The sequence below is a fragment of the Lissotriton vulgaris genome, chromosome 9, assembly GCF_964263255.1.
Source record: "Lissotriton vulgaris chromosome 9, aLisVul1.2, whole genome shotgun sequence".
Classification (NCBI taxonomy): Eukaryota; Metazoa; Chordata; class Amphibia; order Caudata; family Salamandridae; genus Lissotriton; species Lissotriton vulgaris.
The window spans coordinates 251652150-251675458 of record NC_141697.1 but is presented as its reverse complement, the minus strand read 5'-3'; the positions used below and the strand labels follow the sequence as shown (position 1 = coordinate 251675458).

The following is a 23309-nucleotide window of genomic DNA, read 5'->3' as shown; positions in this document are numbered from 1 at the left end:
TCACTCTCACTCACCCTCACTCTCACTCACCCTCACTCACTCACCCACCCTCACTCTCACTCACCCTCACTCACTCACCCACCCTCACTCACCCTCACCCTCACTCACCTTCACCCTCACTCACCCTCAACCCCTCACCCTCAACCCCTCACCCTCCCTCACCCTCACCCACCCTCACCCACCCTCACCCTCCCTCACTCACTCTCACTCACCCTCACTCACTCTCACTCACCCTCACTCACCCTCCCTCACTCACCCTCACTCACCCTCACCCTCCCTCACTCACCCTCACTCACCCTCCCTCACCCTCCCTCACCCTCCCTCACTCACCCTCACTCACCCTCACTCACCCTCACTCACCCTCACTCTCACTCACCCTCACTCTCACTCACCCTCACTCTCACTCACCCTCACTCTCACTCACCCTCACCCTCACTCACCCTCACTCTCACTCACCCTCACTCACCCTCACCCACCCTCACCCTCACCCACCCTCACCCTCACTCACTCTCACTCACCCTCACTCACTCTCACTCACCCTCACTCTCACTCACCCTCACTCTCACTCACCCTCACTCACCCTCACTCACCCTCACCCACCCTCACCCACCCTCACCCTCACCCACCCTCACCCTCACTCACCCTCACTCACCCTCACTCTCACTCACCCTCACTCACCCTCACTCTCACTCACCCTCACTCACCCTCACCCACCCTCACCCTCACCCACCCTCACTCACTCTCACTCACCCTCACTCACCCTCACTCACCCTCACTCACCCTCACTCACCCTCACTCACCCTCACTCTCACTCACCCTCACTCTCACTCACCCTCACCCTCACTCACCCTCACTCTCACTCACCCTCACTCACTCACCCACCCTCACTCACCCTCACCCTCACTCACCTTCACCCTCACTCACCCTCAACCCCTCACCCTCACTCACCCCCACTCACCCTCAACCCCTCACCCTCAACCCCTCACCCTCCCCCACCCTCACTCACCCTCAACCCCTCACCCTCACTCACCCTCAACCCCTCACCCTCAATCCCTCACCCACACTCACCCTCACTCACCCACACTCACCCTCACTCACCCCCACTCACCCTCACTCACACACCCTCACTCACCCTCACCCTCACTCACCCTCACTCACCCTCACCCTCACTCACCCTCACCCTCACTCACCCTCAACCCCTCACCCACCCTCAACCCCTCACCCTCACTCACCCTCAACCCCTCACCCTCAACCCCTCACTCACCCTCACTCACCCTCACCCTCAACCCCTCAGCCTCACCCTCACTCACCCTCAACCCCTCACCCTCACTCACCCTCAACCTCATGCTAAAGATTTACAAAAAAACCCATAAACAATTCTAAAAGCACTAACTCTAATGCTGCGAGACCTATTGCATTTCTAATGCTTGTTTTTTATTACATTTATTGTGCACACACCACTGATTATTCTTAAATCAAGTTTGTAGTCAGCACAGGCATTTTCTGGAATAGTTTATAAATATATTTACCTGTAATGTATGCATCCTTGTCTCTCAAATACAGGTAGATCCAGCTCATCACAGGTATAGTGACACATAAGACACCTTTTTATTGTGTTTTTGATTAACCTTATATATACAAAACATATAATGTTTTCAGTGTAGATAGTTTCCTTCCTTATGGTCCTAAAGACTCGCAAGTTAATTGACACAAACGCGAGAAACATGTTGACCGGTATCATTATTTTTCACTAACTGACACATAAATAGGAGACATTATCCTCCAATGAGTGCCGGTTATACTGCTCTTACTTAGGGCAGGAGACCCCCGGAATAAACTCAATCTCAGGTACTCCCAGCCCCATTTTAAACTCACTACCACGTCTACACTCTTCTGGCCCCATACCCGCACTTCACGGTACGGCTGTTGGATAAAAGATCTCCGGTAAAGTGCCCCTCTTAGAGGTGATCCCGGTGGGTATTGCACCGCCGACCCAACGAGGAGCAGCCCATACGATGAAGCATGACACCTGAAAGGGTGTGTGAGGGCATTAAAATCCAACAGATGGATTCCCAACTGTATATCTCAGTGAGAACCAGTGGTTTCCAGCCTTCGTGTGACTTCTACAACTCCTGCCTGAGGAACAGCACAACACTCCTTTCTTGACCCCTTATGGAAGACTCAAATTAGTACACCCGACTCATTACGGATGTAAAACAAAACCATTTGTGTGTGACTTGATATGAAGAAGTAATAGTGACCTAATATAGTACGTGCCGAGCAGGAGACCAAAAAACGTCCGTCTCGAGCCTTTCAGCCAGGAAGGAGAAGGAAAAGAATGCAGCTTCCTATTGCACGTTTAAAATCAAAATTGTCATCCTTAGTGACCTGTTCATGTAGCGACAGAGGCCGTCTAGTCCCCGAGTGAAACATTCAGTGAAAGTGAAGTAGTTAAGTTAAGAAGTGAACTCAACCATTTGATGTAAACAAAGGGAGAATAAAATACCATATTTCCAAAGCAGCAATACAATTCCCCAGTATGTATCAATTACAAACAGCACATGAAGGAAATAAGAAAGAGGGGGAATAAGGCACGGCGCCACAAGTCAAATTGACAATAAGGCAAAGGGTAATAGCTCTTGAAACCATGAAAAAGTGGATATAATATACAAATAATAGAAAAAAACATGTCCGCTTCCTCTCAGGGGTATGCGAGTAATGCTAAATAAGCCCTGAGTCGGTCAATTAAAATGTAAGTGTGGCGTAAACGTCTGCCATGTTGGAAAGGGATCTCAAAAACATCGCCAAAACACTCCGGTCAAGAGAAACAGACAGTACTGACAGCCAGGAGGAGACAGGGCTGTCCAGTAAGTACCTATTGGTGCCAAAGTCAAATATTGGTCAGGCAGGTATGTGGTTATGGGAAGCAGTGAACCACGTGGCCGAATGATAGTAAAAAACTTGATGATAGAGTAACAGAGGGTGACCAATCTAAGGATTGTTTGAGCAGTGATCACTAAGCAGAAAAGAGATGAAGAGATGCAAATGGGAGGAGTCAAAAGAGTAGAGAGGCAATAGAACTAGTTAGATGTGTCTATCTCCACAGACAGAGTATTGTGCATAGAGGTCTGTCAATTGAATCTGGAACCCGGTCTGTACTTGAGCAGATCTTGTGTACAGATGATATCATAAGAGACCAAAAACAACAGTTCTGCTCCCGGGAAACCCAGTCTTGGCTGGAGCAGGTGTTATGTACTGTTCATATCATAAGGAACCAATAAGTATCTATGCGTGTAATATTATCCTTACTACATGCTCCTGAGTTGCTCTAACAGGAAAATCACAGAATAGTGTCTGCTTATGAGAGATACCATAATTCCTGATAATATCTTCTCACAGGAAATAATGTAATTTCTCATTGGTGTTATGCCCCTTTTCCATGCTGCGTAGAAGACATATCAATGCAGCCTCTTTGCGTCTAAGTGCTAGTTCTCAATTACCCCCATGCAGGTCAAGGGGGACATGTTCAATGCCTATAAACCAGATACTATTATCATCCATATATGTCATAAGGTACCTCAGATCATTGTTCTTTATAGCCCGAACTTGCTCCTGTATGCGTAATTTCAATCACCTCACAGGGCTCTCATGTATATTGCATGTACATCCAATGACGTAAACCACAAATTTGGTCTTACAATTAATGTTATGTCCGATGTCATAATTACTGTTTGTGTTGTAATTAAATTGCTTCGTCCTGTTTTTGCCCAATGTGCACAGGTTACATTCCTGACGGATAAAAAACCCATGCAAAGACGATGGGAGCCATGTTTATCTTTTTGTTGTAGTTACATAGCTGGGACAAAGGCAGTTTCTTATGGTCTTCCTCCTGCGATAGGTTATTTTGGGACTTTTAAATATATTGACCCTGAGCCCAGGGATATCAGTGAGCAGACCCCAGTGTATTTTTTAAATGGAATACATGTTGTCACTTAGTGCAGTGTACTGAGTGACAAAGGAAAGCTGTGTTTGTTGTCCCTTCTTGTGTTGGTATTGTATCTCTTGATAGGAGCATCCTGTCTGGATATTTGTTTAATTCTTGTAGCAGCCTTGGTAAGGGCCTGTTCATCATAACCCCTGCTCCTGAATCGGTTTCATATGTGTGATGTGAGCAAATAATGTCTCCCGAGCTACAATTACGTCTGACACTTACCAATTCCCCAAACGGTATGTTATTAATAACAGATGTGGGATGGGCACTGGTCGCATGAAGAGTGAAGTTGCATGCAGTAGCTTTCCTAAACATAGTACTTTGTATGGTATTACCCTCCACGTACAATAATAGTTCCAAGAGCTCAATCTTATACCTACTACATTTGAGAGTCAATCTGATATTATGGGGGTTTTCATTAAGAAATGAATTAAATTCCAAAAGTTTTTCTACAGTGCCATTCCAAAGAATGATGACATCATCAATATACCTTCCACAGAAGATTATATACTTAGTCCAGAAGGGGGGCATAACGACCCCAGGCATGCCCCCACTCCCATCACCCCATGAAGAGGCCGGCGTACAAGGAAGCAAACCTGGAGCCCATGGCCATACCTTGCAACTGGTGATACCAGTTCCCATAATGCAGAAAAAAAAGTTTTGGAACAGGATTATATCAATCATCTCTTCCAACATTTCATTGTGATCAAGATGGTCCGCAGTCTTAGTGTGCAGAAATGATTTAACAGCCATCATTCCAAATTGCTTCTGAATACAGGTATATAGGCCTGTCACATCCATTGTTACAAACATGAGATCCAGGGACCATGTCACATCCTCAGATTTATGTAATATTTCAGTACTCTCCTGTATATAAGCAGGTAAACTATGGACGAATGTCTGTAAAAACGTGCCAACATATTCAGAGATAAGTTCAGCAGCGGCCCGTGCTCGTAAGAGCAGTGGGGTCGGGTGGGGTATTTCGACAGACGACCACTAATTTTTCCTCGTGGTTGTCTGTCGGATCCCCCTGAACCCTGCCCCACCGCTCTTGCCTGCACGGGCCGCGGCTGGATAGTTTTCATGGGTGAGGCTATACCGGAGATTATAGGTCATCCTGGGGCAAAGTCCCCCTTATGGATTTTTGGGAGCATTTAGATACAAGGGTAACGGGGTTCCTTCACAGATAGACAAGCATATTCCTCATCCGTGATAAGGCAGCTCTCACATCAATCTGATAGTCTCAGATTAATTTGTGGGGCTGTACTTTCATTGGGTTACCTGTGAGATGTTCATAGCAGCTGTTGTCAGCAAGTTGTGTATTTATCTCCACAATATAATCACTCTTGTACATGATGACAACATTCTCCCCTTTGTCAGCTTCACGATAACAATGGTGTATCCAAACTTAAGTTTCGGAGTGCGGTTCTTTCAACTCCAATGAGGTTATGTTTTGGTCTTCCAATCATGTATATAATTTGTCACTCTTTCTCTAAAGAGATCCATTTTTCTACTTGTACCAGTAGGTGTAAACTTCGAGCGAGGTTTGAGCTCACTATCTATATGTACATCTTTCTCAATCTCTAGATCGTTTCTGAGTGTGTCGATATTTACAACATCATCCCCAGGTATTGACATTACCAAATGTAAATCGTACAAATCCGATATTGTTTGTGTAAGTGGTTGCATTCATTAGAACATGGGCAATGGTCTTATTGGACTGAATTAAAGAAATCCTTTAATTTCAATATGCATGTGAATTTGTACAGATCTACGAAAATGTTGACTGGGTCACCCAACTGTGGGGGGTAAATGTCCAAACCCTTACTTAACATGTTACTTTATGATACAGTTAGGAAGCGATTGGACAAGTTAACAATAGTAAATTCATTGGTCGTGCCAGAATCCCATTATCAACATGTCCCCCTAGTTATTTTTGGAGCGTGTTGTTACACCTGCTGTCATTTTTTTCTTTTTATTTTTTCCATCTCCTCCACTTCCTTCTGGTTTATGTTCTCTTTTTGTTGTTTTGTCTCCAACGCAGTCTCTCCATCTCCACTAAAGAAAGTATATGGACCTTGTGGAGTGGATGTGGAAGAGGCCTCCTCATGAGAGGCATTGCCTTCTATGGATGTAAGGGAACTGCTGCTGCTAATTGAGATAGTTAGTTGTTTCTTCCCTACTTCTTTTTCCTTCACCTGATGTTTTGACATTGTCGTATTTACAGGCGAAGGTGTATATCCTCCCTCCCCTATAATCAGTATCATCACTTTTGATTTTTCTAAATTTTTTATCTTGTGAGTAGATCTGATGATTCTTGATTACTTTGACAAAAATCTCATAGTTCTTCTTTATCACTTCTTTCAAAATCAGAAGTCTTAATATCCTTTTCCAATTTGCCTATTTCTACCTGTAGTTTACCTACTTTTTTGTCTCCATGTTCAATCAGGATGGCCATCATGATAATCGACTTTTGGAATTTACTTTTAAGTTCTTCACTGACTGGACCACTAGACTTCCGTTCACTAGAAAGACACTTTGATCTTCCATTGACACAACAGCACTGTCAGGATGTCATGATTTAAAGACAGACAGGAAGAGCTGGTGCAAGGCCTCTTTTCCAAAAACACAGAACAGGCTGTATGACCCTTCGTGGTCCAGTCAGTGAGTTAGGGAGACTCGAAAAACAAGAAATGGCAAGGTGGTGGGCCGGTATCACTCTCCAGAAATATTTGTATAACGAAATTCCACTGTGGTCTGAGAATTTTAACATTCCCTACATTAGAGAATTTGGATGAGGAATCACACAACGTATCATTGAAGGAGTGGGAAGACAATTTGCCAGATGTGTCAGGTATCATGAAGAGCATCCTGATTAAACATGCAGACAAAAAAGTAGGTAACCTACATGTAGAAATAAAGTAAGCTCAGTTAATCATGTTCCCCAAATATTAGCCTGGTCAGGAATTGGTCGTCAATACCTTAACGGTTCGCAATGGATTTCTGCGTGGTTTGCATGTTGTTCCCAACCCGTATGACGTGGCGCCATACTACTTTCCTGATAGCATCCGTATATATTTACGATTAATAGCCTAGAGGGACTCTGTTTGGGAGCCTCGAATGCTTGATATATTTTCCTATTACTTTCTTTTGGATGTATGTCATTACAACGCAATCTTTTAGATCTCGGTACTTTACAACGCGGTTATTACAACGCAAGCCGTTACAACGACTTGCGTTGGAGGGCGCGAATTGAGGATTATTATAGTTTTCTATTCCAACACCAGCCCACGTAACAGTAGGGAAGGTGTTGGAATATAAAATTACAATATCCGTTAACCAACAGCGCCATCCAGCGCAAGTCGTAGTAACAACTTGCATTGTAATGGCAGTGTGGTAAAGGTAGTGGGGTGTAAACACCGCGTTGTAAACGATGTTTCCCCCTTCTTTTGCTCTCACATGCCTTTATTATTTTGCGCTTACCTTCTAGTGTTTGTTTTATACCAGCCCATGTCACACTTATCATTTTAGGTGCCTGATGAAGAACTAAGTCGCCCCATCCCCTCCATCCTACTGAGAACCAATACACTACAGGACACTTTGGAACAAGGGATGAAGTTGAAAATCATTTTTTTCTTGTGACAACTTGCTAGGTACCTATATATACTCAACGCTCAGTTCCTCTCAGTTTCGACTTTGAGACATGTTTTGTTAATGTAGACTGCACTCTCTGGTGCGCATTTGACTACTGAGTGTCACATGCTAATCTATTGTATTTTTTTGTGCTTCTTCTGTTGTGGTATATACCTACGCATATCGTACTCTACTATCACTACCTTTTTCCATATGTCTAACCTTCTCTGGCTCTTTGTCCTCCTTTTCCAACATTCAACACCTTACGGGTTAAAATAGTCTGGGCTCCACCATGGCTAACCTGAATTATTACTCACTTTCCCCACCTTGACACATGTAACATCATGGTCAATTTTCAACGCAGTCCCTCTTTATAGCGCAACAACCTAACACTATGCATGAACTGAACACCAAATGGGAATTTTACTGCATGGTAGAGGATGATTGGAATAGATGGCCAGGAATTTTCCCTCGCCTTTTCTTTTTAATTCTATGGAACTGTCAAGTTTATAGTCATGTCCACCTACATGTTGTTTTTAAATAAAATTGGACATTTTTGTTTTAAATGTAATGCATCATTACATGTATTGTGTTTTCTGTCATGTGATGCTGTGCATGTTGGAAGTATGTAATTTTTGGTTGTTATTTAGTTACGCTTTAACTAAAGGTTTTTTACCACATGCGATTATTGAGTGGTTTAATTCATAGTTATTAATGTTATGTTGTAAGTCACTGTGTTTTGTTTTATTTGGACATATATTTCGTTTTCACTGTTTGTGTCACTGGTGTATACATTATGTCTACTCATTACATTACAGCCCTGAAGAAGTCCATCTGTATATGGGCAAAACGCGTAAACTGGCTTCTTTGCTGTATACATATGAAGGAAAGAAAAAGACAATGAAGAGAAGATAAACTCCCATATTGATTCTTGGAAGACTTTTTCAAAACATTCATTAATTTCTCAATATTATCTGTTGTAAATGTGATGCACCTGTGTTACTCATACTCAACATTACTCCCTAGTTTAGGGTGGCACTTTTTGGCAGTGTGTGCTTACAGTGAGTGCACACACTGGAGGATACCCTCCTTGAACCATATAACAAATATTTTGGGAGATAACGGTGTAGCTGCAACACTCGTGTCCACTGCCATTTTTCTTTCATCAGAGCCTGCCCTTTGTTTATCTCTGATTATTGCTTCAGAAAATCGGATAACAGCCAGGTAAAGAATCTTCACACTTCAGTCTGCTCTTCTTTAGGATACTCCTACTTGGAGCAAACATCATCACCATCTGCGATCAAATCAATCACCTTGCACAAAGACTGTGTCTGCCCTACAGCCAGAAAAGGCATGGAAAGGAAACCACCCCAAAACATTTCCCAAATCTCAGACAGTGAATCCACAACTCCAGTCAGGAAAATGTGTATAAAAGTGTGACCCAAACCACCCTATCTTGTGCCTGTTCCAGGTTCTTCTGGACTAAGGGATGGAGTACTCTGCAGAATACTCAGAGCTCCTCTGAGACTAACATGCGGGTGCCTGCATGACAGCCAGTCTCCCAGGTGACATGACTTGACGTCTGCTCAGCTTGCTGGAGAAGCTACGAGTCTGTCCGTGCCTACCAGCCTGCCTGCTTCCAGAGGAAAGTAGAGTACCTGGCCCTGCAAGAGGAGACACTGTCCAGGAGAATAAGCCCAGTCGTGTTCTCGTTATGAGGAGCGCCCAAAAGAACTGCCATCAGAAGTGAGCGGTGAGGTACCATCAGGTCTCCAAGAAAGCAGTTCATGTGGTGAACTGCATGCAAAAGCTAAAGCCAGAGCAACAGGGTGCCTGCTGGCTCTCTTGCATTGTGCCTTAAGTTATGGTGCTGCAGCACTGCCCAAGTGGTGCATCCTGCAAGGAGCTGTTGTCATCACTGAAACTGAAGACCTGCCCCACAGCCTAGAGGCTGCAAAAGCCTCTCGTATTGCTCACTACTGTGGCCTGGGTGAAGAGAGAGGCCAATGCCCACAGTCCAAAAGCCATAGATTGTTCCATAGCCAGGAGGACGCAATTGCTGAAGAAGAGCACTGGCCAACTATGCCTGTGATGCTGATCACTTTAGCAACCTGACTGAGAACAGATGCCTCCATCTCAATCTCCACAGTGGTGGCCTAGTAGTCCCCGTCTGCCCTGTGCTCTCTCCCCAGCCCCCGGAGACAGTCAGACCGTGCTTTTTAATTGCCCTATTAACATGAAGTATTAACAAAGTTCAGGATCTGTCAGGAGCTTGTGACAACAGATTTATCATGGACTAGTAAATTACCTGGATTTACCTAAGAAGTGTATGCTTAAAAAGAGATGCACTTTGGCTCACTTACCTTGTTATAAAAGAGAGTTTGACAACAGTGCTTCACATTTACAGCAGGCTGTCAAGCATGCCAATGAGCATTACCTTCAGATCAGGCTAATTATGGTAGGTGGAAACAGGATCCTATATGCCTGTCCTCAAAGTGCTAAAATCTTTGCTAAGGAGAATTAGATGGCTATACAATCACTTCAACTACATTTTAAATGCTACCCAGGGACCTTTGCAGTGAACTGTAAGCCGTTACCAGTTATGGGATAGAAAGAGGAACATACTCTGCAAGTGACATTGTGCACTCTACGACAATATTACTATGAAACGTCTGGAGCCATTGTATATACTAGTATGTCTATGTATCTTACAAGAGATCATGATGTAAAGCGCTCCAATACCTTCGGGTCTGGCCAGCGCTATATAAAACTCCTAAAAAAATAAATAATAAAGAGGAGGAAGCAGCTGAAGGCAGGAGGGTTCAACACATTTTCAGTTATCATGAAAAGAATCTCTGTGAACTGAGCACAAATGTATACAGGCACACTACCATAAAAAAGGGAAATAACTTACATTTTTAAAGGAAGCAGCAAATTCAGCAACTCCTGGAACTGGGGAGAAAATGAGGCAATGGGTAAAGAGGCGACACAAGTGAGAAAGCAGGAATTGATATTGCAAAACAAAAATGAGAAAGGAAAAGAGGGGCAAAGAAAAAGGAAATACAATAACAAAGATTCCACAAACGTAAACAAAGCAGAAACACAGGGAGGAGAAGTAAGGGAAATGATAAGAGGGAATGCAGAGAGGCCAGATAGAAGGATGAGCAGTGAATGGTAAAAAAAGAGAAGGACAACAGTAGTAAGCAACAATTAAGGGTAACGACGATGGCCATTTGAGCGCGAAGTGCAAATAAGAGTTAGAGGGGGTAAAGGGAAAGGGGGAATATAATGGAAAGAGAGACAATGAGTGAAGAGAGATAAAGAGATAATTAGCCAAATTAATTCCTCAATAAACCTTTACAATGACAATTTACAGCAAAAAAGAAGAAAAAAGGGTTACGGTCTTGAAACTGACAATGTAATCTTCTTTAGGGATAAAAAACAAATGAGTCACGGTTCATGAAAGCCATCACTGTACAGAACTGCATACCAGCCTTGGAAGATTGTAGATAAGATTAAGCATACCACAACTGCATTTCACAAAATACCCAGAAGAATCGAAATTTGCCTAGCATAGTAACGGTAAGTTTCAATTCTATTAAGGACACGGAGGCGAGGATTATGCTTTTCTCTCTTCGCTATTTATTAACAAAAAACACATAGCAGCCAGAAAAGCAAAACTTGTAAAGGATACGATATACCACCCAACACTGGGATAAACATATCACAAAAACATCAAACACATGGGATAAACTACAACTCCCATCAGTCCATAATCATAGTCCTTCCATAGTGTCCACTGCGCTAAGGTAGGGCGTCCTTCCTGTGATCCCTTCCTCTTTCTTCGCGCGAGTCACGCCAAATCAACCACGATCCTGTTTAGATTCGCTACCTGGAAGGAAAAACAACAACTGCGTCAGCGCCGCAAACGTTCATATGTAATTTGAACAAGGCAAAAAACAAAACAATGCCGAACGTCAGAAGCAAGCACTTTCAAGTGTTATTAACCACACCAATACATTAAAGCAAGAACCTTCAAGAGATTTTACTTACACCAATACGGGGAGGGATCTCCGCCGGAGAGTGGGTGGGATAATCCTCGCCTCCGTGTCCTTAATAGAATTGAAACTTACCGTTACTATGCTAGGCAAATTTCGATTCTATGTCAGGACCGGAGGCTTCAGATTATGCTTGTTTAAAGCTGACCGACCACCAAACTCGCAATATCCACCACTGGCTTGAAATAGAACCGTTTGAAAGTGGAATCCGAGGACCAATCTGCAGCACGCATTAAGTCCTCCAAACGCGCTCCCAAGGAGAAAGCTTTTGAGGCCATAGCACCTCTGGCCGAATGAGCTCCAAACTGCTTGGTATCAATGCCAGCCTCTTGCAATATCCAACGTACCCAACGCGCTATGGTGGGAGAGGATACCGCCTTATGCGGTTTTCGCAGTGCGATCAGGAGCTGCTGTTCGCCCGGAGGACGAAGTTCTAAAGTCATATCTTCATATGCTTTCAGGCATTGGACCACACATAGTTTGGGAACGTCCACGAAGGCCGGATAAGATATCGATCTCGTTGCGGACTTCGTTCGACGACCCACCGTGAAGGTAACTCCATCCGGAGAGAACACTCTCGCTGAGATATCCAAAGCACGCACATCAGATACCCTTCGACACGACACCAGGCACAATAGCATGGCCAATTTTGCCGATAGTTCTTTCAGAGAAAGATACCTATTCTGTTGCCAGGAAAGGAAAAGGTTCAAGACCAAATTAACGTCCCAAAGGACAGAATACCTTGGCTCCGGGGGCAAATCCAGACGTACCCCCCGAAGGAGCCTGCACACCAGGGGATGTTCCCCAACCGGGGCACCGTCTATCTGGTCGTGTGCCGCCGAAATCGCCGAGCGAACGGCATTAATTGTTCGATAGGCCAGACCACTAGTCGCTAACTCCGCCAGGAAATTTAGGACGTGAACGATTCCTGCGACCAGGGGATCCAGATCCCGTCGAAGACACCAACGCACCCACCTGGACCACGCTGATCTATATCTCTTCGTGGTACTGCTGGCCCATGCTTTAGACAAAAAGGAGTCAGCTGCTCCCGAAAGGCCAGGGAGCGACCAGCGTCTCCGGAAAGCCTCCATACCATGAGGCGGAGAGAACCCTGCATTATCAGGGGATGCGGGTCCCCGTCTGGATTGAGGAGAAGATGAGGGAGCAGGGGGAGTAGGATTGGAAAATCCCAAGAAAGTTCCAGAAGAACCGGAAACCAAACTTGCGACCTCCACCACGGCGTCACCATCACCACCTCCGCCTGCTGGCGGTGAAGATGGGCCGCCGATCTCAGTAACATTGAAAAAGGAGGGAAAGCGTACGGGCGCTCCTGACTCCAGTCTTGTAGGAACGCATCCGTGGCCTCCGCCAGAGGATCCGGCCTCCAGCTGAAAAACCTCGGTAACTGGAAGTCGAGACGTGACGCAAACAGGTCCACCGAGAACGGGCCCCAAATGGTCTGCAGCCAATGGAACACCTGCGCGTCCAACTTCCAGAGACTCGAGTCCCGCAGGTACCTCGAGTGCCAATCCGCCACCTGGTTGGCTCGACCCGGAAGGTACTCCGCTGTCACCGAGACCTGGTGGGCTAGGCAGTAGTCCCAAAAATCCTTTGCCAGGTTCGCCAAGGCTTTGGACCGAGGGCCGCCCAGGTGATTGACATAGCGCACCGCTGAGATGTTGTCCATCCGGAGAAGGACGCATGAGGACGCTGAATCCTTGGTCCAGCAACGGACCGCGAAAGAACCTGCGAGGAGCTCCAGACAATTGATATGGAGTTGCTGCTCCTCTGACGACCAGCCTCCGCCTGTGGAGAAATCGCCGCAACGGGCGCCCCAACCAGATCTGCTGGCGTCGGACTCTATCACTAGATCCGGAACCGATCCGAAAATCGCCCGGCCGTTCCAGGCCTCCATGTGGGAGAGCCACCAGGACATCTCCTCCTTTACCTCGTCGGACAATGGGACCAACTGTTCGTAAGAGAGACCCTTCCGAAGGTGGTACGCCTTGAGGCGCTGAAGGGCCCGATAATGAAGCGGACCCGGAAAGATCGCCTGGATGGAGGACGAGAGGAGTCCCACCACCCTGGCGATCTGACGTAGGGATGTGCGCTCCCTGGCGATCGTCTGCCGGAGTTCGTGCCTGATCTTGGCCATCTTCCGCGATGGCAGACTGAGCGAGGCCTGCACTGAGTCCACTAGGAACCCCAGGAACTCCATCCTCTGGGAAGGTGTCAAGACAGACTTGTCCCTGTTGATGATGAAGCCCAGACCCTGTAACAACGTTACCGTTTGGTTGAGCTGAAAAAACAGCTTGTTGGGACATTGCGCCATCAAAAGGATGTCGTCTAAATAGACTATCATCCGGATGCCCTGACTCCGGAGGACCTCCACTGCTGGATGCAACAATTTGGTGAAACACCACGGGGCCGAGGAGAGTCCGAAAGGAAGGGCTGTGAACTCGTAAATCTGGTCCCGCCAGAGGAACTGCAGGAACCGACGGTGAGGCGGGTAGATGGGCACTACCAAGTAAGCGTCCTTCAGGTCCAAGCGGACCATCCAGTCGTTCACCCGTAGGACGTCCCTGAGAAGATGGATCCCCTCCATCTTGAAATGGTTGTAAACCAACCAACCGTTGAACTCTCGGAGATTTATCACCGGTCTCTTGCCACCATCCGGCTTCCCCACCAGGAAGATGTTGCTGCGGAAACCCGAAGGATGCCGTGTTGAACGACAGATGGCGCCTTTCTGGCACAGCGCCAAGACCTCCTCGTCGATCAACCGGGCATCCTCCTGGGAAAAAAGAATGGGCCGTGGATCCCTTAATTGAATCGGCTGATCGTAAAAGTCTATGTGAAAACCACGCACTGTCTGAAGAACCCACGCGTCCTTCGTAAGTGCCGACCAGGCTTCCCGGAAGCAGGCTAGCCTCCCCCCAATCTGGACCTTGTCCGCCGGGATTACACTCACCGTGAGAGTTGTTGCTGATTGCGTCATTCCTGAAGCCGCCGCGGCCTCCTCTGAAGCGTTGACCCCTGGAGGGGTAAAAGTTCGTGTAGTTGGCTGAGGAGTTGTACTGCCCTCTGCCGGAGCCTTGACCCTTATTTGGTTGGTTCTGTCCACCACGGCCGGACGTGAGGCCCCTTCCACGACCGGCCCCCCGGGAAAAACGTTGGTTAAACACCCTTTTTATTGTGGACTGTGCTTTGTCTAAGGATGAAAAGGTGGAGACAAATTTCCCCAATTCTTTAATGAACGGATCTCCAAATAGGCCGCCCTGCGCTACTGCTCCCGCCTCTGACGAGGCCAGGTCCCCCAGTTTAGGGTCTAACTTAATGAGCAGCGAGCGTCTACGCTCTGTTGAGAGGGCGCAATTAGCGTTGCCCAAAAAGATCACTGCCCTCTGAGCCCAATTAGAGAGAACTTCTGGTGAAATGGCGGAACCAGAAACTTTGGCCTCCTCCGCCATGTCTAGGATCTTTGTTAAGGGCCCTATGGTGTCTAAAAGCTTGTCTTGGCATGACCGCCAGGAACGGTCAATGCCTTTTCGCGGGTCCTTAACAAACTTCGCCATAAAAGTAGCCATTTTCCCGTCCAACTCAGGGGTCAGGGCCACTTTTCCCTCCAGTGTAGGCCGCGGACACTCTCCCCTGAGGCAACTACGTGCCTCCTTCTCCAGTGGCCTGCGTAGACGTCCCGCCACAAACTTCGCGACTTTGTCGCCCGGTGCCCAGGCTGCCGACCTCGGATGGATAATATCGTCCGGGTCAAGCATACCTGAGGCATCATGAGGCAACTCCGCCGCTGATCCGGACGGGCGCCACGAGCGCACTGAATCCTCGTCGTCATCCGTGTCCGCCGGGGAGAGCCCTCCATGGGAGGAAGGGGCCGTCGCGGTCGACCCCGAAGGGCCTGGGACTGGGAGCGACGCAGGGGTGTCAGGCTCTGTCGCCTTAGCCAGGAACGCATCCCGGAGGCGTTCAAAGGCATCCTTATCCACCCCTTGCGACCCTCCGGAGCCACTATCCCTGCAGACCTTCTTGGGGGCAGGGGGGTTAATCACAGAAGAGGCAGGGACAGAACCCTGGGCACCCAGAGCCGTAGAGGCCAATTTAGTGCACTCCTCCACAATGCGGGCCGAGAGTCTATCCTCCATAGGCCCCACGATCTCCTGCACACACCTATAGATGGACTGATCTACAGCTTCATAAAACTCATCATCCCCCAAGTATTGGTGGGTTTCCTCCTCCACATAATATCCCTCTGCCATGACCAAGTCCTTTAGGGCAGGGAAAAGGAGGGTTAGACTGGCCCAGGCACCAGCAATGTGGGCTAACCAAAGATTAGCAAGGCTTTTAAAAATCTGGCACACAGACAGCAAGAGGCAGCACTCCTCGTAACGCGCTGACCCTCTTAGGCAAGACCGGGTCTCAAGCCGCCCCCCAGCGCGCTCACAGAATAAAATGTAAAATACGCCGAGCAAGATCGGCAAGTGCTGAAAGAATACCGCCCGCAGGCGTCAGCGCGGTAAATCCGCAAGTACAGACCCACAAACGGGCGTCAAGAGACTGGGGCAATACAACCCTGGCCGGGCGTCACGGTGGGGCAGCAGTCGAAGGCTCTGGCGCGATCGCTCTCCTCAGCGCGGTTCCCGATGAAGGGAAAGACGCGCTGAGGAGAACGAGACGCGGCAGCGCCCTCTAGCGGCAATCGAAGCGAGCCGCAATTCCGGGGACAGTCGCGTCAGGGGCGAAACGTCCCCGCGACAAACAAGAAAATACGGGCTCTGTAAGGGAAAACAACGTTTTTCAAACCCCACAACAAGAGCCCACACAATCGATTAATACACACAGTACCCAAAATCCCAAACGCTCTCACCACCCCAAAAACGAGGGAGAGAACAGGAAAGGCACTTAACTGGCTGCGAAGCAGCGAAGAAAGAGGAAGGGATCACAGGAAGGACGCCCTACCTTAGCGCAGTGGACACTATGGAAGGACTATGATTATGGACTGATGGGAGTTGTAGTTTATCCCATGTGTTTGATGTTTTTGTGATATGTTTATCCCAGTGTTGGGTGGTATATCGTATCCTTTACAAGTTTTGCTTTTCTGGCTGCTATGTGTTTTTTGTTAATAAATAGCGAAGAGAGAAAAGCATAATCTGAAGCCTCCGGTCCTGACATAGAATTGCAGTCAAGCACCACACTAGCCTACAGCATGAGTCCCTGATAGCTGGTAAGGTACTTGTGAGCCTACAGGCCCTTTCATATAAGGCCTACAAGCTCCATATGCTGAGAACTGCACTGATACATCTATTACTGGCCCGCTAGTGACCCCTCAACTCCCCTCTAGGATCATCAAGCGTTTCTATTCCCATTCTAATCCAGGGTACTAGAATGATTGGTCTTTAATCGTATTTCACACTATTATTCAATAGCTTACAGCCCCCTGCAATCCTGTTTCCGTACCCTCCAATCAATGTAAATTGCACTTTTGCAAATTATCCACCTTCATCATTACTGCCCATCTTAATTGCCTATCTTTCATTCTCATACTCTTGATCCTACCCACAACCTTTTACAATGTTGATCATCCTCTCAACTCACTAGGGATCACAGTCCCAGCTCATAAATGATCAGCCCCATCCCTCCCTAGATGCTCTTAAGTCACCTGGGACTATGAGACTTCAGCAGCAGCCTATTGGGTGTATCACAAGGCTTTGGTATAGGTTTTCCCCCTTTCTCTCTACACATCTAGGTTCTCATATCACTTTTGAACCAATGACACAGAAATGTTTCTCCTTTCCTACTTCTCCTTTCCTCCTTTCCTATTTCTTTATCTTACTTTTGGATAAGTGCCTCATGCTTTCTCACCTACATTCAACTCTTGAATGGCTCTATATTAATTCATGTTACATTTCTCCAAAACTAGGTCCTATACTTTTTCTCCTCATCCAACTTGATGATCCAATCTAATGACGCCTCCACTTACCCAACACAGTGAAATTTACCTAGTTGGCCAGAAACCTTGGCACTCTTTCCAGCCTATTCAGGAGTATGGAATTCTAGATGAGCAACAAAGCAACACTAATGCACAGGGGTGTGGAATTCACATAGCCCAACGGCAAGGACATACTGTTTGGGTTAAAGGACAAAAAGTTTTCATTTTTATTTTGTCCTTGGGACAAGCAGGCCCAACCCCCTGCAGCACAAACCATATGCCTGCCAGATTACAGTACCACATTATGAATCAGGGAAGGGAATTGCCTGTAGTTAAGATAATATTTATGCCCATATGTCAATTCTGTTCGAACTTGTATTTATGGTTCATTAATACAAAGCCTTTATTATTAGGGAGATCGCTCTAGGGATATGTTGTAAGTTTAGACTGCACTACTGACAGCGGTTCAAGTATGTAAATGTGTACACACGTTTGCAATGTTTATCAATATGAGGCTATGTATAATGCTTCCAGGATGCTCTCTGATGAAATGCAAATATATGCAAAAGCTTGAAAGGAAGATTGATGATCATTTTCTTTCAAAATAAAATGAAATGTTCCTAAAAGAAATGCATACTACTATGCAATTCGAGTTACCATTTCTTTGAAGCTTCATTTAGTAAAATGTGTTGATGCATGCCAGTATTTCGAAACAATATTCATAATGGAAAATCAGTTTAACCAGTTTCAACAAAATTATTGGACACATGAAAATAACGGCGCATTGGCAAAGCCAACTGGTATGACATTGGTGGTCAGCCTTTTGGTTTTGTCAATCCATGCCTTGCTTTGACATGGTTTTTGCAAAACGTTATTGTTTTGGGAGTTGACGGGCCCTCATCATTATAACTAACATTGGCAAGAGCAAACATATTTTGGTCTGGAAAAACACACATTACCACAGTAGTTCCTGGCACTGAACAAAACTACTTTGTGTGGCGATATGCTCCTTGTGAAAGAGCAAGATGCTGTCACTCACAGGGAAGCCAGCCGTTAGATAGAGAGAGATGGAATTTTAATAAAAACAAAAGGTCTTGGTTAATGCCAGGCCTAACTAGGGGCCCAATTCTTAAAGAAAGTCACAAAAGTTCACCCATGGTATATGTCCTTGCATTAGTGCAGATTTTAAGGCTTTCGTGAATTCACAAGAATTGACAGAAGTAGGTCAGGAAATTGTACTCCTAGAAAATATGTGTGAACTGCATTTTAGCATGAGCAAATGTGTATGAGCAGATTTGCTCATGCGAAAGTCTGTTGAGCGGTAACAAATTCACTTTCCTACCAACCACTCCCCCCCCCCCCCCCCCTCCCCCCCCTCCCGGCCCCCAATCCTCGAACTAGTTTTACTTCTGCCCTTGTCAGGAGTACATTTCCAACCTTTCTCTGTAAGGGGAAATTATAGAGATGAGCTGATAACTCATAAAACATGCAAACTAGTAGCTTTGCATAGTCCTTAAAGGGCATTCCTACCATGGAGAGCTATTTCTTACCACTATCTCCAGCATGTAGATTTGCTGGAAGGTGGCAAAATAAGGGAATTGCTAGTATTCAAACCCTACTGTGGAATGAGCTCTGGCATACCCAGAGAGGCTATTATCAGAGCCCTTATATAATGAGATTTTTGCTATAATTTGTCGCCGCAATACATGGAACCAAAGGGACAAGCGGATTTTGTAACAGGACAGTTAGATTCATGAAGCAACTCAACAAGGTCATAAACTTCACCACCAGCAATGCTGCACAATATACCTCGGCATGCTAAGACCTCAGCATACAGTCACCAACTTGGCTGGCTTTCCATCAAACACAGGCCCATTTACAAGCTACTCGCACTTGTATTTGAGGAAGGAAATGGCATAGCCACCAACTACCTCTCCACCATCCAATTTCACTACACACCTATTCACAATCTAAGATCAACAAAACATAACTTTTTTAGTCACACCTTGTACTGGCTCCAGGTTACAGTCCTCTGCCTCCTATCTGTCGGATAGTTCACTGGATCTATCTCCATCAAGTATTCAGGCAACACCTTTTCTCTAATAACTTAAAACTGCATTGAAAGGTCATTTACTGTAACTCGAAAGACGCTTGTGAAGACTGCCTCAATCCTCACAATGATGTAAAGATGTATATTCTCACACCTGTCTACTCATTAGTAGTACAAATGTAACTATCCTACATGAAAATCTGTGCGTTGGCCGAAGTCATCCATATAAGTGGCACAGTACATCTGCTTTTTGTATTTTTGTAGCCACTTCATCCTCAAAGTTGCATCCATCATCAATGTTGCTAGTGTAGAACATTTATGATCCAAATGCTATGGTTTGCTAAATGAATACAAATAAATAAATCTCTGAAATATGGTAGGTCAAAAATCACACATACCACGCACACCAACCCTTCAGAGCAAATGTCAAGGTGACACTGTCAGATTTTACACCAACTATGAAAGATCACTTATGTCCTGGCTTGGAAGATCACTTAAGTACGCATAGCAGGCAATAGGTAGTGTTCCCCTTTACAGTCTAAGAAACTGGGGATTAGTGGCAACTGACACTCTCATGGGACAGAACGCTTTACCACACATCTTTGGAGAGGAACAGCTGCTCTTCCTGGATAAAGCCTGCTGAGCAACTCATTTTTATGTCCAGTTCCTTCCAGTAAGTGTGTTGTAAGTTCAGTCTACCAAGTGACGTTCACAGAGACAGTGAAATAAGAATTGGGTTTGCTGCAAAAATGTGCATGCAGCAAATCCTGATTGCCTGCAAAGAGTATGGCCTTTACAGCTTCCATTTACTTAGTGCTGTATCTTAGTGACAACAATTCAGTTTCTAACTGCAGTACTTCCTTCAGAGTCCTGCTTGAACACTTGGGATTGATCCAAACTGGCTTTATTGCTTAGCAGGTCACAATGCAAATCTGTCTGGCAACAGATTTGTACGCAGCCCAATCCACATCCCGTTGTCATCCGGGCGTTCCCTTCTTTGCAATCTGCCATGGTCCATCTGGAAAGCATAGATAACACATAGGAAATATGACCTACTTTCCTGGGAAATCCACATTTACTTAGCCATTTGGTAACTTCTCTAATTTTCCTTTGTGAAAGCTCAGGAAGAAAGCCCAGCAAGGATCAATCATACTTTGGTCATCCAAATTCAGATTTTTAAACTATGCACCACAAATTGATCGCCCATGGGCTTCCTGTCATGGCCCTCTCATTTAAGATACATCCTGTTCACCTAAAGCAAGGATATTATATTTACCTTTTATTCAGGAGAATCTGTGCAGCATTGCCTTAAAGATACACCTGGTCTGGAACAAAAGTTTGTGAGTCACTGTTTCCCGAAGGCTACGAACACTTTGGGAAAAGAGCTGATCAGAAAGATGATGAAGCTGAAATGCTTGATGCAAAGGGAGGAGATGACCCCTAACCAAGAGGTCATTAAGCAAGGCCCTGCACATGGGAACCTAATTGGACTTGATCTCAAAAAAAGAAAACGTACAGTTATCCAGAATCAAGGGAAAGAATCTTCTTTACAAGGGTGCCAATGACCTGTACGAGGCATTCCAGAACTGCAAGTGTGGCTCATTTGCATCCCCTTGCTTTGCTCCATGATGTACCCTAACTTTATAGGAGCCCATATTCAGCTTCACTGAGAGGGACACAAGAATATTTTTCTTGCACCCTACATCTTAGGATAGTGTTTTGTTGACTGAGGCTGGTGCCTTGGTTCTGGAACATTTCAATCATCGTTCTAGACATTATGAGTTCCAGTTATCCAGTTGCTACTAGGACTCAATGAGTGCCTCAGCCATGAAAACATTTCAACCAGGACTAGCTATTCAGGAGATAAAACCCCTTGTGTGGTACCTCCTTTCTTCTCTTACCTGCCTCACACCTCACAAGGTCTTCTGTCGTTTGCTAGCCAACTTTCAGTTGTGGAGTAACCTGGTTGTGGCTTTAGCATTGGAATTCAATTAGAGCAACTGATCTTTCATTGAACCCAGCCCGGTGCTCAAAACTGATATGAATACAGAAGGTTTGGTAGTCCCGTTAACTGGGCACAGGAACTCAGAACTAGTTCTTTAACCCACAATTCCTATATATGTGAGGCTGCCAGTTACCCTTTGGGTGAATGATTGTTGGGTGGTTAAAATATTTTTGTTTCGTGGTATTTCTGACATTCTCAGTTGCCTGGTCTCAAACTCACTGATTTGTTTCCCCTCGAACACGGTGACATTGCGAAACATGGACAACAGGCAGAGGCAGATCACAGCATATGTATTACATTGCAGCATTCTGTATGGTACCTTTGTTACAGTAGCCATCAATTTTAACAAATATTAATAAGCATTTACAATGCAATAGGTCTCGCATTAATTAAGTTGGAACTATTGGCATTGCCGGCTGGTGGTGTGTGTGCCTGGTGGAAGTGTGCACTGACGGCTGGTGGTGTGTGTGCCTGATACAATATCAATTAACTTAATTGGGATTGTAACATATTGACTAGCTACAGAATGCAGCAAAAACAGAAACGAAAATTAACATGCAGCCACTGGCTTCCTCTCCGCTGACCATTTATTAGGAAAACTATGTGACATTTTTCACATGTTAATTCTAATGCATGGTCGCTTAGAGGAAGCCAGTGATTGCATGTTAATTTTCGTTTCTGTTGTGGCTGCAGTCTGTAAACAAGAGCACGTCTCCGGGTAGCACTGTCTGTCGTCTTCCTTGTAAGTGATTAATTCTGCCTCTTCTCCCAGGTGGAGAAAGAGCCCTTCCAGACGAGCTATGTGTAAATTGGGTAAATTGAAAGAAAATGCTGCCAAATTAATTGGTAACAGTAAATGGCCTGAAACGTGAATGTTTTTCCCACTCCATTTTAGAAGTGCACCGAAATGGCGCTGAAAAAGAACCGTGAATGCGTTTAGCAGGGCAGTGGGAAGCGTGAGGCGGAATAAGCAAGCGTTACGAGCGAGCCAGCCTGCCTTTGTGCATTCATGTGCCTGCAGACAGGAAAGAGTGCAAACACGAGCGCAGCCATTGGGCAACAGGAGGAGGGCAACAGCAGCTTGTGCACAGGATAGCGTGAGGCAGAATTGACCCTCCATTTCAAAGTCTGCCAGCAGTAGGCAAATAAATTTATTTAACGAAGGAAAGGGTGCAGGACCAGGGACACCTAGGGACAGCCTGTGTTACTGCACCCTTTTCTTCCTGAAAATAATTTATTTGAGCGAAAAACAGAGAGGCATGTGGCGGACCCAATTTCTAATACACCGTGAGCCTATTTAGAAGAAATCAAAATGAGCAGCGGGTGGGACATACCCTGTGGAGATTGTGTCATATATACACCCTCCATTTTTTTCAAAGTATGCCAGCAGTAGGCAAAGAATTTTCTTTCACGAAGGAAAGGGAGCAGGACCAGGGACACCTAGGGACAGCCTGTGTTACTGCAACTTTTTCTTCGTGAAAATAATTTATTTGAGCGAAAAACAGAGAGGCATGTGGTGGACCCAATTTCTAATACACCGTGAGCCTATTTAGAAGAAATCAAAATGAGCAGCAGATGGGACATCCCCTGTGGAGATTGTGTCAAATATACACCCTCCATTTTTTTCAAAGTAC

At 45.7% G+C, this 23309-nt stretch overlaps 1 protein-coding gene across 2 annotated transcripts in view; it reads right to left on the bottom strand.

Moving 5' to 3' along the window:
* Window positions 1-23309, bottom strand: part of LIN52 (lin-52 DREAM MuvB core complex component) — a 426175-nt gene that overhangs the window by 295584 nt on the left and 107282 nt on the right. For both annotated transcript variants that reach the window (XM_086937477.1, XM_086937478.1), the window contains exon 3: window positions 10539-10576. In XM_086937477.1, the coding sequence (XP_086793603.1) occupies window positions 10539-10576 (38 nt within the window). The remainder of the gene's footprint in view (window positions 1-10538; window positions 10577-23309) is intronic.